General features: G+C 41.6%; 1 protein-coding gene across 2 annotated transcripts in view; it reads left to right on the forward strand.

Moving 5' to 3' along the window:
• Nucleotides 1–15,763, forward strand: part of LOC126525078 (kelch-like protein diablo) — a 56,387-nt gene that overhangs the window by 2,205 nt on the left and 38,419 nt on the right. For both annotated transcript variants that reach the window (XM_050173140.3, XM_050173139.3), the window contains exons 3-4: nucleotides 10,219–10,469; nucleotides 14,902–15,023. In XM_050173140.3, the coding sequence (XP_050029097.1) occupies nucleotides 10,219–10,469; nucleotides 14,902–15,023 (373 nt within the window). The remainder of the gene's footprint in view (nucleotides 1–10,218; nucleotides 10,470–14,901; nucleotides 15,024–15,763) is intronic.

The raw sequence follows: 15,763 nt of genomic DNA on the forward strand, positions 1-15,763 counted from the left end.
TGCCCAAACAAAGAAATTCCTTGCGAGATCTTGAATGCTGTTCTAGCTGAGTTTTGGCAGACAAAATACATATATATTACACGACGAACATGCATTAAGAAACCCATGACACGTCGAAAGCTGAGCACAGTGTTGATTTTTTGGGAATAACGCAATGTAACATTGAGCTTCAGAAACTGCAGGGCCGACATAGATAGGTACAGTGCACTTGGCAAAAAGAAATTGTTTGTTTGTTTGATTGATTGTTTTCTACGCCCCAGAAAAATCTTTGTGGTTTCTCCACAGCAACCCTTGTCTTTCTACCGTTACGATGATAACAGCCAAACCAGTGTTAATCTTGCACATATCTTTTGTGCTGATAATATTAGTCAATGCCAACTTCCATCAGACTGCCCTGCTAAAGCATCTAACTGTGCCCGGGCATCAGTTCACAATATTTTAACCAACATTGCTTGTATTTCGTTATGTAGTTAAAACCAGGATTAGACATGCTGGAACCACTGTTCATGTCACTCGGAAACTCTAGCAGCGTGTTAGTAATGCCCGCACGCATGCTACAAGCACACGTACAGGAGCTTATGTACACCTGGACACGTCCTAGACTAGAAATCATGTGCACCTGTCATTATATAAGCACACACACTTTGCAGGTAGGTGTTGTGGCGTTCTTTATTTTTACTTTTTTGCATCAAGGCAGCTTAACGTCTGCATCAGAATTCATGCCTCCAGCTGTACTCCCAGAACTGCAGATTGTTGTAATGGACACTATAGACCATATATAAATGGCATGCATGTTTTTGCCTGCAGGTCATGGGTAAATTTTGACAAGCGAATACAGCACACACATGCACGTGCGTGTTGACTGGCTGAAAAACGACAGGTCTGTAAGTCTCCATTCACATTCGATAGGGAAAAAGACACATGCCCCGATGCATTGATCTCCACTATTATTGATCGCACTTGCACACTGCGCAACCTTCACATACATCATTTGAAATATCCGCCGTAGGGGCTTTGGCGTTGTACCGCCGAGTCCGAGGTCAAGGGTTTGATTCCCAACCGTGGCTTCCGCATATCCCAATGGGGATGGAACGTCAAAATGCCATTGTGATGGTAGAATACCAAGCATGCACGCATTATTGAGAAATTAGAAGCCTTCACTTTTACGTAATCTTCAACACCCATTCCTCGCGTGTGAAGTGCCTGCCCCATATTTTGGCAAGTTTTCAGAATGGCACAATGTCGCACCAAGAATTCAACACGTTGAGCATGCATCGAACACCGTGAGGAAGAAGACAGATGGAAGCGGCATTTCTCCTGCGCCCAAAATGTTCATATCTGACGATCGTCAACTTAATAGCGGCATCGTGCGGCAACTTTCGATCGCGACCAAGCATGATTGGCTCCCTCCCACAGCGTGTGCAAAGGAGCCAGTCACGATCAAGAAATTCGATCCAGGTCACGGTAGAAAGTGTGCCGTGGGACACCCGTGTAGGGCAGCATCATTTTGCCATAGCAAGTAGTAGTCTTCACTATTTTTTAAGAGAGTAACGGAAGTTGAAGCTCATATAAACGCACGCCGCAACTGCTTAGCTGTTCTGCGTGTATGCAGGGCCTTAATATTTTCTCGTGTTCAATACATGGCCTCAGCGACAATAAGGGATGCTAACTGATAACAAGCAATATTTAACAAGGGGTTTCCAGGTAGCTACATTTTTGTATTAAATGCGAGTATATGAAAAATATGGACTTTTAAACATCAAAGTGAATATAGACCTTTTCTTTTTCTTTCACTTCTAGAAGCAGAAAAAATAAATATGAGAAGTGTGCTGGAAAAAGGCTTTATTTATACACATGTGCCAAAGTAATGTTTGATACCAAATCAAATAATGCCGAAGCAAATCGAATATAGAATAGTTTTGGTTAATAGACAGCCATTTTCAAAAGTAATATAAGAAAGGCTGTTCGTAGCTATTAAGGACCCTAGAGGGCATTACATAGGGGGGAGCAATACAAAATCGTGTCATTCATAGAAACAGCTGAACAAAAGAAAAAAAAACAAGAAAAACCGTTTTGAATTCTGTGCTAAGTAAATATAATGGTATAAAGAAAGTTTAACAACATCTTCATAATGTTATTCATAATTAAAGCAGGTGCAATGAGATAAAGTATTATACAATTCTAAATGCGCATAAATAACAATTAGAACACAAAATGAAAGCAGGGCACTGATATGAATCCCAGAAATGGTAAATAGAGTTTTATAATATGCAGTGTTATATGAAGGTCGAATGGACACATTCAAATGTACATGATTAAAAATATTGGGAAAGAAAACAAAGGTTATACTGTCCTAAGAAAAATAAGAACAGCTATCACTCATGCAGACGTTCCAGCAGTTGCCTTTGAAAAATAGCCGCTTCACTGCAAGTGACAATATTTTCTGATAATGCATTCCACTTGTTTATGGTTTGCACAAAGGGTGAACATTGTTATTTTAATGTTCGAACAAATATAGGTAGCACTTTATGTTCATGATTGCACCTGGATGAAATGTGATGTGCTTAGCTTAATGCAGTTGGCTGCAAATGTTGCCTCAGTGTACTATAAAGAATGAATTAATGGTAGACGTGAATATTTGCATTGAGTGTTACGGTCTGAAATGTTTTAACATTGATATGCTCACATAGGGCGAATATGAATAAAATATAAGCCTTACAGCTGCCTCATTCTGTACTGATTCAATGCGGTTCTGTAATGTAACAGTACTTGGATGCCATATTATCAATGCATATTCTAACAAAGACTTGATGACAGATGCGTAAGCATGAAGCTTCGTTTCTGAGCTCGCAAGATACAAATGACGTTTGATTAGTGTTAACTTCATAAATGCCCTCTTTGTTACGTATTCTTTATGTGCATGCCAAGTTAGAACTGTAGTTAAATAGATGCCCAGGTATTGTAAACCTAGCACTCTCTCTATAACTGTGTTGTTTATTCTGTAAGTGTTTTGAGGAACATTAGCAAGTGCAGAAAATGTCACAAACTTTTTTTTTTTTTTTCTGTATTAATCTCCATGTGCCAAATCTTACACCATTGCACCACTGGCTGATTTGTGCTACGTCTGCGTTACTAGTAACTAGTTACGTCCCCAGGAGTTCATATCTGCCTGTAAATGTATTCGATGTGTCCTAGTATTCATAATGCTAGAAAGTTTCTGTCATGGCATTGCATCTTATGAAGCGTTGCTTATTAAAAGCATGTATGAAGCATTAAGAACAAATGAGAACTTTGTTTCCATGCACTTGAAGAGTGCCAATGATCGCTGCATAGCTATTAAAACGTTATGCTCTCGAGCGGGGTAGCCTGCTCCTCTATGTTCTCGTGTTTTACACCTATACATTGTCCATATGGGGATGAAATTCATTGTACTTTTGGTCTAATCTTATGTTAGGTAAGTTACACATAGTTGACATTTCCAAATATTCAAAAAAAATTTCTTTCTATGAGCATTGACTATTCAATTCGAAGACCAGATCTGATAAGATGCCATTTGATTTGTTATTTGAGTGTTTAGAATATTTGCGCACCTCTGTTTACTTGTCTCATTCAGAACACACAATTACTGTTGAAAGTCCATCAAACTGAGCAGCTTGTAGATGTGCAAAAATATTTATTTTCCTAGTTGGAACAAATGGGCACTTGAAGCAGTTAGTGGACCATGAGTGCGTGCATGATTCCTTCATGACGAATACTAGGGGTGTGCAAATATTCGAAACTTTAGAATCGAATATATTGTCCTACTATTTGATTGGATCCTTGACTCGAATGCTCATTATCCAATTAGATAATTGAATCCAATATAGTCCCCGCTCAAAAATGCAAACATTTTCCAAGTAACGTTTGAATATTTTACGTCATGGTCCGTATGAAAGCAGGAAATCAAAGCGAAAATGCGATAACCATCATCCCCTCCACTGCGGATGCAATGTTTTACGGCACTCTGCATCTCGCGGCCAGCCAAACTTTCCTGGCTAAACACAATCACTCTCAATAAAATGTTGTTTGGACATGCCATTCAGCAGTTATGGTATTGGTATATGGTATATACCAATGGTATATGGTTATGGTATATGGTATTCGCCCACATCCCATATCCCTGTATGCCCTGAGGCATTAACCCTTGCATTAAAAATAAAGAATACAGCAACTGTGCCCTCTCATCAGATTAAATCGAAATAACTTTAATTGCAGCAAACTTTATACAATAATGACACCATGTGCCACAACCCTCCAAACTAGAGGAAAAGTTTTTTTTTTTTTTCTTTTCACTCTGCGGTCACTGAAGAGGACACACGTCTGCTTTGGTAGCAGACTTAACAGATAATAATTGGCCGGCAATGTTACGTTTTTTAACTTTATGTGATAATATGTGACTTTGTGTGCTCTGAGGAGCCCAGAATTTGCAAACAATCTGCTTAGTTGATCCTAGTGCCCCTTTTCGCTTCTAATAAAGCACGCTTAATAACGTTCACTGTAGTGACAAATTTTTAATTGTGTAAATACCAGGGTGTGAAAATTGTTGGTAAGAAGGCTATGCATTATTCACAAAGTATTCGAAAAATATCCAATTCGGTTTACTTCTGGCACTAGTATGCCATTCGCATTCGATTTGTTCTCAAGGACTGCTATTCACACACCCTCTAAAAATTTAATTTGATTGTTGCATCCAGCATTCTGTAATAATGGCCTCATTATGTTCCATTTATTTTCACATAAAGTTCATGCAAAACTTGGTTAACCAAGAGTAGATGACTATCGTGAGTGATATAATACTAGCACGTATGGCATCGTTAGGTACAGCTGACCGATTATTTAACAGTGCTGCGTGAGCGTCGACTGGCCGGCCATTCAGTGCCTTCTAACACCACGAAGCGACGAGATCAACAAGCTCTTGCTGATCACTTCATTGTGCGCCGTTATCACTTTATTGCGGGCCATGTAACAACTTTGGTGTCAGTGTGTATTTCTTCCTCCTGAGGGCTTTACAGGCCTGGGAGTTTTATTGGCCCAAATCTGTACTTCGCCCTTGTGTTCTACAAACAGATTAGTTGGATTTCATTCTATATTTAGCACAGCTTCATGTACAGGGTGTCATGAATAAACAATAAATGAAAAAATATATACAGACACAGTTAGGTTATCTATCGTTTGCACATATTTTCTTTTTGTATTTCTCATGCTGGCTGATTATCTTAAGTGGATTGCTTACTTCTGAGCATTCAATTTGATGTCTGAGCATATGATTTGATGACTGTGCTGCCAATTAAAGCTGGAAGCTACGTTTGGAATCGTTGATGCAAGCGTTTTCTAGAAAGAAGACTTTACGTTTTCATGTGCACCGGACAGGGAGTTTATTAAATAAAAAGAAAACATACAATATAATTATTGTATAGCAACATGTTTGCGCACCCTTCTTTTTCTTTCAGTTGAAAAGAAATAAAGAAAGACGCAAACGCGCAGAGCAGGTTTTCACGAGCAGTTCTGTAACTTCCTCATTCAGAGTCCTGCTAGAAATTAAATTTTGTCATCAATCCTGATAAGCTAGTTGGGGAAGGCTAAGAGATGAAACTGCGGGGGAGATGACTGCTAAGGACATGCAGTCAGTCTTTCATGCACATTCTGCTAGATTATATTGAGAAACTCGGTCACGGTGAGTTGTGACAAATTGTTTAAATGAATGCAATTTGTAACCACACAGTTCTGATAGATAGTCATTTAATATGCATCTATGTCTATAATATGCATTATAGCAGCAAGACTCAATTGAAACCAAGTGCTCTTGCACAGACTACATATTCCAGTGCGTAGGCCGTGGCCTTTACATGCTTGGGAGCTGGCATATGCGTGGTTTAAAAATTTGAGAGTACCTGTCACAGCTAAAGTTGCCTCGAGTGGCTGTCAAAATAAGTCAAAATGTCTTTTATGCTGGGCATGGTTTAAGAAGTGAGGCCTAGGTCCACCTGTAACTCCTTACTCTGACTAAATCGTACAGCAAAATTAGTTCTAAAATTATCTCTGCTGTGCACAAGCATTATTTCCAGCCATTATTGGCGGCTTTTGACATGCAAACAAGTAAGCGGGCAGTACTAGCGCCACACAATAGCTGATGCTTAGATTTGTGAGCACATGCACGACACCTTGCCAAATTATAAATGTGTGCACATCTAGGACAAAAAAATGTTTACTTTCAGTCTAAAGTGCTCGCTGTAGACTGTTGGGCAAAAGCTCTCTATTTTAAGCCAAGATATTTCCCCCCTGTTGTAGGTTCATTGGCTGCAGACTATTTATTTGTTTGTTTGCCTGTTTGTTTGTTTGTTCGTTTGTTTATTTTACCCGGAAGGTGTGTACAGTAAGATGTGGAGGGGCACTCAGACACAGTATAATGAGCACTACAATATTCAGAAGTATAAAGCATGGCAAAAATATATGAAAGTCAAAGTGTACAGATATGAATACACATAATAATGAAAGCACAATTTAGAGTAACAGATTGAAAAGAAGTAAAACTGTAAACGTCCGAAGTTAAGAAAATCGGAGCAGCGATGATACAATAAGTGGCCCCGCAGTGGTAGTTTCTGGGACAATTTGGTTTTATTAATTTTTTTCTTTACAGGAAGAGGCTTGTTCCGACAGCTATCACGACCTATCGTTTGCTTTTCCCCGCACCAATTGCAAATAAAAGAATTCTGTACAGCTCTCCAATGCTCGCTCGTGGGAAGCCGTCGCAACGTGCCTGCAGCACGTGTGCGGCAAAATTAATTGCGAGTGCCGACGGGGCCCCATTGTGTTCTGCACGATACCGGAGCAATTGGCGCTCTGGATCCGACGCGCCCGACAATTGCCTGTATGCGCTCGCTACAGAATGATTCGTAGCTGGCAGCCTGCTGCCCCTTGCACAACTCCGTCCAGTCAGGCAGCACGGGATGTTACGATGAGTGCAGCATTGCTGAGCATTCATAGAACTAGAGGAAGGGGGGGGGGGGGGAGAAAGTACGAGAAACATGAGAGGGAGGCTGTCGCATTAACAGATACAGTCGCGAGTCTGTCACACTCTCTGTTGGGAAATGCTGTGCGAGAGCCAGTGTGTGGTAATGGGTTTGCATGGTCCATGGCAGGCCCGTGTGCGTTCAGTCATGCATGATTGAGCCATCTGCACATGGCTGTCAAAGAACGGGAGCGTTTGAGGAAGAGCTTTCGTATTTTGCGATGCCGTCCCTTCACCATTGCTGGATTGATGCGTGTTATAAGTAGGTCACTCTTGATGATATGCAGAGGCAGTGATGAGGAGGCGCTGAGTGGTTATTTACGGTGCAAGAGCTCTTGTTTCTGTCTTCAGCTTTCATAACACTTGGTGTCCCCCTTCATTTAATGCAGAGATGCGTGAATGTTTAAAATAGAGATCAGCCAATTCTGCTTCTTTCATTTGAGAACTTACGAGGAAGCTCTAGCTTGGAGCCAACCTTTCCCTGTTCAGGTACACGTGAAATACAGAAATGTTCTCATGAGGCAGCTGCTGAACAACTGATTTGAATATAATTTGTTACATTTTTAAAAGAAAGTTGTAGCAACTGTAGAAGGCACTATTTTCATACACTGTGGTGGTGCAGTGGTTATGATGTGATGCTGCCGAGCGCAAGGTAACTGGTTCAACTCCTGGCCACGGCAGCAGCATTCTGACGGGGCCAAATGAAGAAATGCACGTGTACTCAGGTTTAGCTTCATGTTAAAGAACCCAGTGTGATCAACATTAATTTGGTGTCTCCCACTACTCATATTCTCATAGCCTCATATTCATATTGTGGTCTTGACATGTAAATTGTTTTTTTTTTCCCCGCGAGTACAAAGTCTCAGATTGAATTCCCAGTCATGGTGGCCACATTAGCTTGGAAGTGGAATAGAAAAAAAAAAGAAAAGAAAAAGGCATGTCTATTGACGTTCTGCTTACATCACCCAGCAGCTAGCAGCCAGCATGATACAGCTTCATGCTCCTCGCTGTCACAGTGCGCTGGCTACCCGCGACTGGTTGCCGCAAGCAGAACGTTGCCTCAAGGGGCATGGCTTTGCGCTCGCTGCAGCCTCCCAGTTTCGGTTTCACGTGCTCCAACAGCCGAAGTTTGTTGTGTCGCAGTTCTACAAGCAATCGCATTTTTCCAGCTCCAAAAGTTTATATGGCCTGTATGGAGGGCTCGCTTCATATTTCAGATTACAGTGAGCTTGCTGAAACTAATGGTTTCAAATATAATTAATGATTTTTGTTAACTAGCACACAGATGGCATGTCTCTGAAAGAACCGTCCTTGAATTTCAAGACTGCTATTTCTAAGCATTACCTTAAAATCTTCATAGAAACACCCGGTATTGATGGCCCGTTTACTTCCTGCTGTTTAGGAACCTCCTCCTTCCCCGACCTTCCACAACCTTGTCCAAGCAAGTCCAGTTGTTGAGTGGCAAAAAAGTGTCTGCTGCCAGAGATGGGTGGTCGGCCCCTCTCATTGTTTTTGCTGCTTACAAGCCTGTTGCCAAGAGAATCACATCCCCTGTAATTGCACTGTGACAGCTTGTCTCAGAGAACTGCAATTGAAATCCTCCCAGATCATATTTCATTATTTTATGTTCTTTCTACCTTTTTTTTTAACAAACGCAAGGTCATTGACAGCAGATGACACAAAAGCTAGAAAGAGAGCTGTTAAAACTACTGATGTAAACTGTGCGTCACAAAAATTCCAAGGCCAAAATGTTCACAGCCAAATGTCTTGTAAAACTGTGTAAGCAACACTGTAGTGACTGGTGCTGAGATTCTGACAGTTTAGAAACTTCTAGGGTTCAACAGACGTCTGCTTGCAAAGGGTAATCAGCACCAGCAAGCATTGCACAGCTTTACGGCCTTTGAACTTTTGAGATGGATAACACATTTAGAGTGTCCCCATAGGCAAAGCCACACCCCTCCTGACAGTTAAAGCAGTCTCTAAACGAGTCAAAGTTTTGTCAAAAAGATATGTAGATCCCCTTGAACGCGTTGTGCGCGATCAAGGATGCCAAGATAATGCAAAGTGCACAGTGCGCCAGCATTGCGCACTGTGTTCGATAGAGGAATGACTACGCCAAGAGTGCAGCTGAAGTGCCCATATCTTCCTAAGACACTGTGCCCACCCCCGTGGAAAACGGCTTTCATCATTTTCAAAGTTAAACCAGGAATGATATGCTAAAATAATCTTGTGTAACATAAAATTACAGTCGAACTTCACTATAACAAAGTTGCATCCGACGCAAAAATGGCTTCGTTATATTCAATATTCATTATAAGCATACATTTGTTGTACGCTGATACCAGTAGCTTTACTTCATGATGTCTGTCTTTGTTAACATAGGTTCGACTGCAGATGCAGATGACACAATAGGTGAAGTGTGTAATAGTTTTGTTGCCACTGGTTGTTGAGAAAATTTATACTTTGTGCAAGACACACTTCTGCATCGTCACCGATAACAAAAGTGGGTGTGTTGGACATTTAAAATGGCACCAGATGGCATGGCAATCCAGCATGAAGAGTAAAGGCAAGGAACTGCCATGTGACGTTAAACCTTTATCTATGTTTAGTAAGAACGAGTCACTTTTATCTTAACGAACAAGAGAAATGAACTGTCTATCAACATATATAGAGGTGCTGATGTGAGCACGTACCCATGCAATCTGATCAAACATGTACTTTTTCAGAATCCTAACAGAATAGTTGACTGTAAGAACTGACTTTAAAAGGTGTTGTGTCGCTAACATTTTGTTGGGTCACAAGAGGATATCATTCTTGTTGCAATAATACAAATAATGACACCTGATCAAAATAAAAACAAGTTTTTCTCGAACTGTTGATTATATTAACTCATTGTTATTGTGGTACGTACAGTAGGCACTAATGGGGACAGGATGGACACTGAATGGTAAAGAAGACACACAAACTGACATGAAAAAGTGCAAATATGACAAATCAGTTGGTAGTGTGTGTTTCTTTGTGTCACTTTGTGTCTTCGTTCTCATTCCGTGTCCATCTGGTCCCGATTAGTTTGTACTGTGCATAGCACAATAACAATGGACGCACAACAACTAGCTCAATTCATCACTGTTAAACGTCGACTGTAATGCTCACGATGTACCTGTGCACAGGTCCCTGGCAGACAGCAGCGACTGTGGCAGCGGGGGAAGCCTGCTGAGTGTTGTGGGCAACGGTGGGGACAGCAGCTACGAACGCCGGCACGTGCACGAAGCACATCTGCGCGAGGCCTTCCAGGCCATGCACTGCATGCAACTCAAGGGGCAGCTGTGCGATGTGCGCCTGGTGGCCGGCAACCAGAGCCTGTTGGCACACAGGCTCGTGCTGGCCGGCTCCAGCCCCTACTTCCACGCCATGTTTAACAGTTGAGTGCAGTCCACCTTCTGCCACTGCTTTTCCTCTTTGTCTTCAGTGGTTCCTTAACCACTATGTAGCTAGCAACACAGTACAGGCAGAGGGGAAAATGAGTAATGCAATGTTAGCCCTGACTTTCACATGAAAATTTATTTATTTATTTAGTTCTCATAGTGCGTTACAGGCTCCAACAGAATACTAAGTAAGGGGGTTTGTGGTAGAATAACATCAATAGAGGAAACAAGAAATAGAATGTGCAACAGACAAATATTAAAAATAAATAAAGGCTGATAATTTAAAAAAGAAGCAAGCTATACAAACCAAGAGAGCAGAAATCGCAGGTGCAGAACATAAAGTAGTGGGCCAATATCATTGCACAATGATTAGCACAACAGTATGATGTAGAGCTCCTCATTAAACTTAACAGGATCAAATATTGGCACAATATCGTGGGGAGAACCCACCCCAAAGTTTTACAGAATGAGACAGCAGAGTTTAATAATCATGTATCGCCAAAATGCATCTCAAGCTAAAGCTATTATGGAGCTGATGAAATGTATGAGATGGAATTTATAGTGAGGCAAAAGGAAACGATGAATTATAAAAACATCTACGGAACTGACAACAGAGTAGCATAATGGCGGATATCCAATTCACTAGCTGTCGTCACTCATTTTTTATGCATGTAGTCATCGAGAGAATATGCAAGGACAGCAAAATTCAATTGAAACCCACTCAAGCATTCTTTCATATGCTACATTTTGCAATGTGTAGTCCGCAGACTTTACATGCTTGAGAACAGATATGCTTGATTTAAGGTTTTCAGAGTGTCTGAAGCTGAAGCTCACAGATACCACATTTTTAATTGAGTAATCTCGTGTAAAACCTTAAAATGGGCCTGATGAGATTCCAAAGAGGATTGCTAAGCAGGATTGGTGAGCCACTTTTCTGGAATTCCAGAGACGTTACTCTTACCATGAGTGCAGCTTTTGTATGCCAGAAAAAACAAACACAAAAGACAAGTTACGTAAAAATAACTGCACGAGAGGCAGCAACCAACGAAGACACAGACAGCGCTGTGTGTTCCTAGCACTGTGTGCTTCTTTCTTCTTACTGGTTGGGATCTGAAATTTGAACTGGAAAACTTCATGCTTCATTTTTTATAATAGCCAACTTTCTTATAATGCACTAATGCAAATCAGTTAAATCATGAAATGGAAAAGGAAAGTTGAGACAACAAACCTAAAGTTGCTCTTAGTGGGCCTTCTGAGGTGTATCAGCAACTTCCCTGCAAGAGCAATTTGACCGTCCTTACCATCGGAGGAGGAGGAGGAGAAACAACTCTAGATCGAAAGATGGGCAGCAGCACAGCACCCTGAAGTTCCCTCGTGCAACCAAAAACTCGTGCTACCAAGTTTTGATAACTTCTTTTGCACCGAAATGGCCCAACCACTAGGAAGTGCTTTGAAGTCCGAATAATGTTGTGTTGACACCCCGGCACTGACGTTCTGGCTCAAAATTTGAAAAGACAGGGAAATTCGTCCTTTGTTTTTCTGTAGTAATAATTAACCTTTTTCTACCAAATGACTGAAACCGTAGTTTTGACAGAATACCCTGCCAGTTTAAATTCAGTTAGTAGAATTGTTCTTTCATGCCCTTTGGAGCACATCTTAAAAACAAATGTTCAATTTGAAAATCACTCTAGTGTTCTATTACTTGCTTTCATCCTTTCCTTTACCGTACAATTAGTTGCGTCATGAATGTTTACCGACTTGCCCGATTTTCTTCACGGTACTAAGTGTCTGCCATCTTTGCTGCCAAGTAAAGGGCGTGTAAGTGGCAAATTTTTCACTCCATCCCACTTTGCTCACCACTATGCTTCACTTCACTCTTTCTTCGACTACATCAAATCTAGGAGCAACCTCCTGTTTGATAATTTGGGGCACAACTGTCAGAAAAACAATACTGCTCCAAAAGGCACTCGCAGCACGAACAAAACAGACTGGTCAAGGGCCTTTCGTTCATTTTTGTTGCTGTCGTGCTCTTCCGTGCATGTCTTTTATGTTGGTGCCTATTTTTTTCATAGCCGAGAATATGATGGTACAGCCCGTTGACTCGCAGATTCACATCACAGATTCGCCCAGACTGGTGCCAGGAGCTTCTGGTAGGGAAATATTAGCCAACAACAGGCAGACAACCATCAGTAAAGCATAGTGCCCTGTTCAGGTTAGGGCTTGATAGCGGCACTTCCTTTCGCTTTCAGTAGGCAAGGTGGAGTGTAGAGCAGGGGAAGAATTAAGCGCACAATAATGAATTGAAACGAAAGTACTATGTTGCTCTGTTGGAAGCTTCCAGTGCTTGTCTGACAGAAATAGGGTGGCCTTGCCGGCAAAGGCTGTGAGGGCTGCAACCAAAAGTCACAATTCAGACACCTTAAACATTGGACATCACGCGCCTCCCTTCTGTGAAAAATGCTGTTCTCTTTCTTTATTTATGAGGTTACTTGGTACTGACAGGCTAGTTAGTGATGCATGATTTCGGTGAAGCAGCGCACTTGAAAAAAAAGAACGTTCACACAAACATGAATGATGAGGACATACACAGGCGTTGATGAGTCCTCATCATTCTTGTTTGTGTGAACGTATTTTAATCCCGGCCACGGCGACCGCATTTCGATGGAGGCGTAATGCGAAACCACCCATGTAATTAGATATAGGTGCACGATAAATAACCGCAGCTGGTCTAAATTTCCAGAGTCCCCCATTACGGCATGCCTCGTAATGAAATCGGGATTTTGGCACCTAAAACCCCATAATTGAATTGAATTGAACGTCTTTTATGCAAGTGCACTAGCTGCTTCACTGAAATATTTGAGATGCTGTTAGCACTGAAGCTACACCCCCGGTGCACTGAAGTGTGTAAACATAATCCATTCGCTATGACAAGACAGTTTTCAGTATGAAAAAGGCTGCAAAACCATTGAAAGTAAACCTATACTGCAACGAGAAAAATGTGGTTTCATATGTCGATGCTGACAGTGCATTTTCTTTCTTTACTTTTCGGATTATGGAATTGGAAGAGTATGTATGTGGCCAATGACAGGCAGGTTTCTTTACCTCTGACTTATACTCGTGGACAATTTTTAGCAGCAATGAAGGGCAAGTTACAGAGGCAAAGCATGCACAAGTAAGAGCATTCCTAAAAAAGTGTCCCACATTCCCTTTCACAATTGTTTAAGCCACGGAAGAGAAGCAATAAATATCCCATTTGCAACAGAAAAATAAGACAAAATATGCCACCAAGTAATCAATTTGACTTACTTTTCTGACTTTCTCTTCCACATTTGGGCAGATGCGAAACTGCTGCACGTGGAAGCTACTCTGATTCAGTATCTGTTCCGAGGAATTGAAAGTGCCTTCTATTGCTGTCGGAATACTTGGTGCAGTAACACGTGCAAAAGCTCCGTCCCCATAGCTTTCGCTTCATTGCCAAAGAAGGTGGTCTGCAAGTGTAGTTGCATTAACTTTCAGCACTGATATTGTGTGAAAGGGTCAGTGTGGAAGCAAAAAAAAAAAAAAAAAAAAAATTAGTTTCGTTAGTCACTACGACTTCAGTCTTTGCTGTTTGTTATCCTGGTTTTATCTTTCATGCACTTGAAAAAAATCTGTTAGTCTTCACTCTTCTTCAACTTTAATGCATGAGCATGCAGAAGTCATGTTTTTTTTCTTTTTCTGAGGAAACAAAAGCTGCTTCCTCAGAGATCCGCACAGTTCATAAAACCATTCAGGACTGATGGTCGCACATGGTTTGACCAAGTTTGATGTCCTTTAGCTTCTATCAACAAATGTTTTCTTTATTCAGGGGTGTTCTCCAAGTCCCTCTCACCATCCCTTTCTTTTTTCTGTAGTAATGTTGTTATAGGAAGAAACTGTGTAAGGTGATATATATTTACCAGGCAAGTTACACAACACTGCAACAATGGTAAGGCTAGGACGTGCACCAGAGATGGTGAGACTGTTGTTGTCATCCAAGCTCTGACCACCGCATCATCAGCATGTCACAAATCGCAACCACTCGTGACGTTACCTGCCGGCGGCAGAACCAACTAATTAGGGCTAGAGTCGAGAGTGGTGCGGTTGAAGGCACAAGACGTGGACTGCATCCCTTGAGATTGTGGCAGATGGAGACCTAGGAGTTAGCAAGCAGTCTCGTAGGTCACGCTAGTTACTTTGCAAATGACGCAGTAGGGGCCAGCACGGCGTCACTAACCACGGCAGGACGAAAAATCCTGGCTGTCATGAGTGGTTGTGATGTGTAACAATATTCCCTCTCTTTTTGCGTGTGTGTGTTTTGAAACAAATTAAATTGGAATGTTTGTACAAATTACAACATCTTGCTTTTATTTGTTTTGTATGTAAGTTCATTTGTCTTCGTGCTTCCAGGTGACATGTGTGAGAAGGCACAGGCTGAGGTGGTGCTTCATGACATCGCCTTCTCCGCCCTGCAGCAGCTCGTCGAATTCGCCTACACTGGCGAAATTGTCATCACTGAGAGCAATGTCCAGGTGCGTGCATCCGTCCTTTCAGTCCAAGACGAGACTGTGCAAGGCACCTTGTGTCAAACATGTAATGCTGTTGACTACAGTGCGGTGTAGGAAGTTGATTGGCACTCGAGTGTTGCACTTTCTTTTATTGGTGGTAACCGTCGCTATCAGCTTAGGCCCAGTCTGTAGTCCTGGCATTTTACTTGGGCTGAGGCCTGTTGTAGCCACCTACAGCAATGGCTGCCGTAAAGCAAACCTGGCGACAGCTGTGCTGATGCGTGACAAGCAGGAAGCAGATTGGGATGATGAAAGCTGTGTAAGTGGGCAGAAGTTGCAGTTATGAATTCTGATCCGCTTGAGTGGTCATAGTCGACTACTGAATACCTCAGTCACAAATAATTCAAACTTTCAAATAGTTCACCCCGCTACTTCAGTAGCCAGCACCTGAGTGAAAGCATAATGATTCATTTTACCTGGTGTAGCAGCATAGGCAGATCTTAAAAATTTGGGAAGCTTTTTTTACCATTTCCAAAACACCTCATTTCTGGCTGTTGGTGCCTTTTAGTTCTTGTCACAAGATGAGAAGGGCTCAAGCTTAAGAGGAAGCTTTAGCTTGGGCAAGGCTCCTATCTAAATACATGGGAAAGAAGAAATCAGGTTTTTGGCAACTGCTTTGCTGAAGTTGATATGGTTTCTTACATTTAAAAGAAAACGTCAATATCTAGTGACTATTTCAAGTGAATTTTCGATTTAGGTCGTCA

The sequence above is a fragment of the Dermacentor andersoni genome, chromosome 3, assembly GCF_023375885.2.
Source record: "Dermacentor andersoni chromosome 3, qqDerAnde1_hic_scaffold, whole genome shotgun sequence".
In the NCBI taxonomy this organism is placed as follows: Eukaryota; Metazoa; Arthropoda; class Arachnida; order Ixodida; family Ixodidae; genus Dermacentor; species Dermacentor andersoni.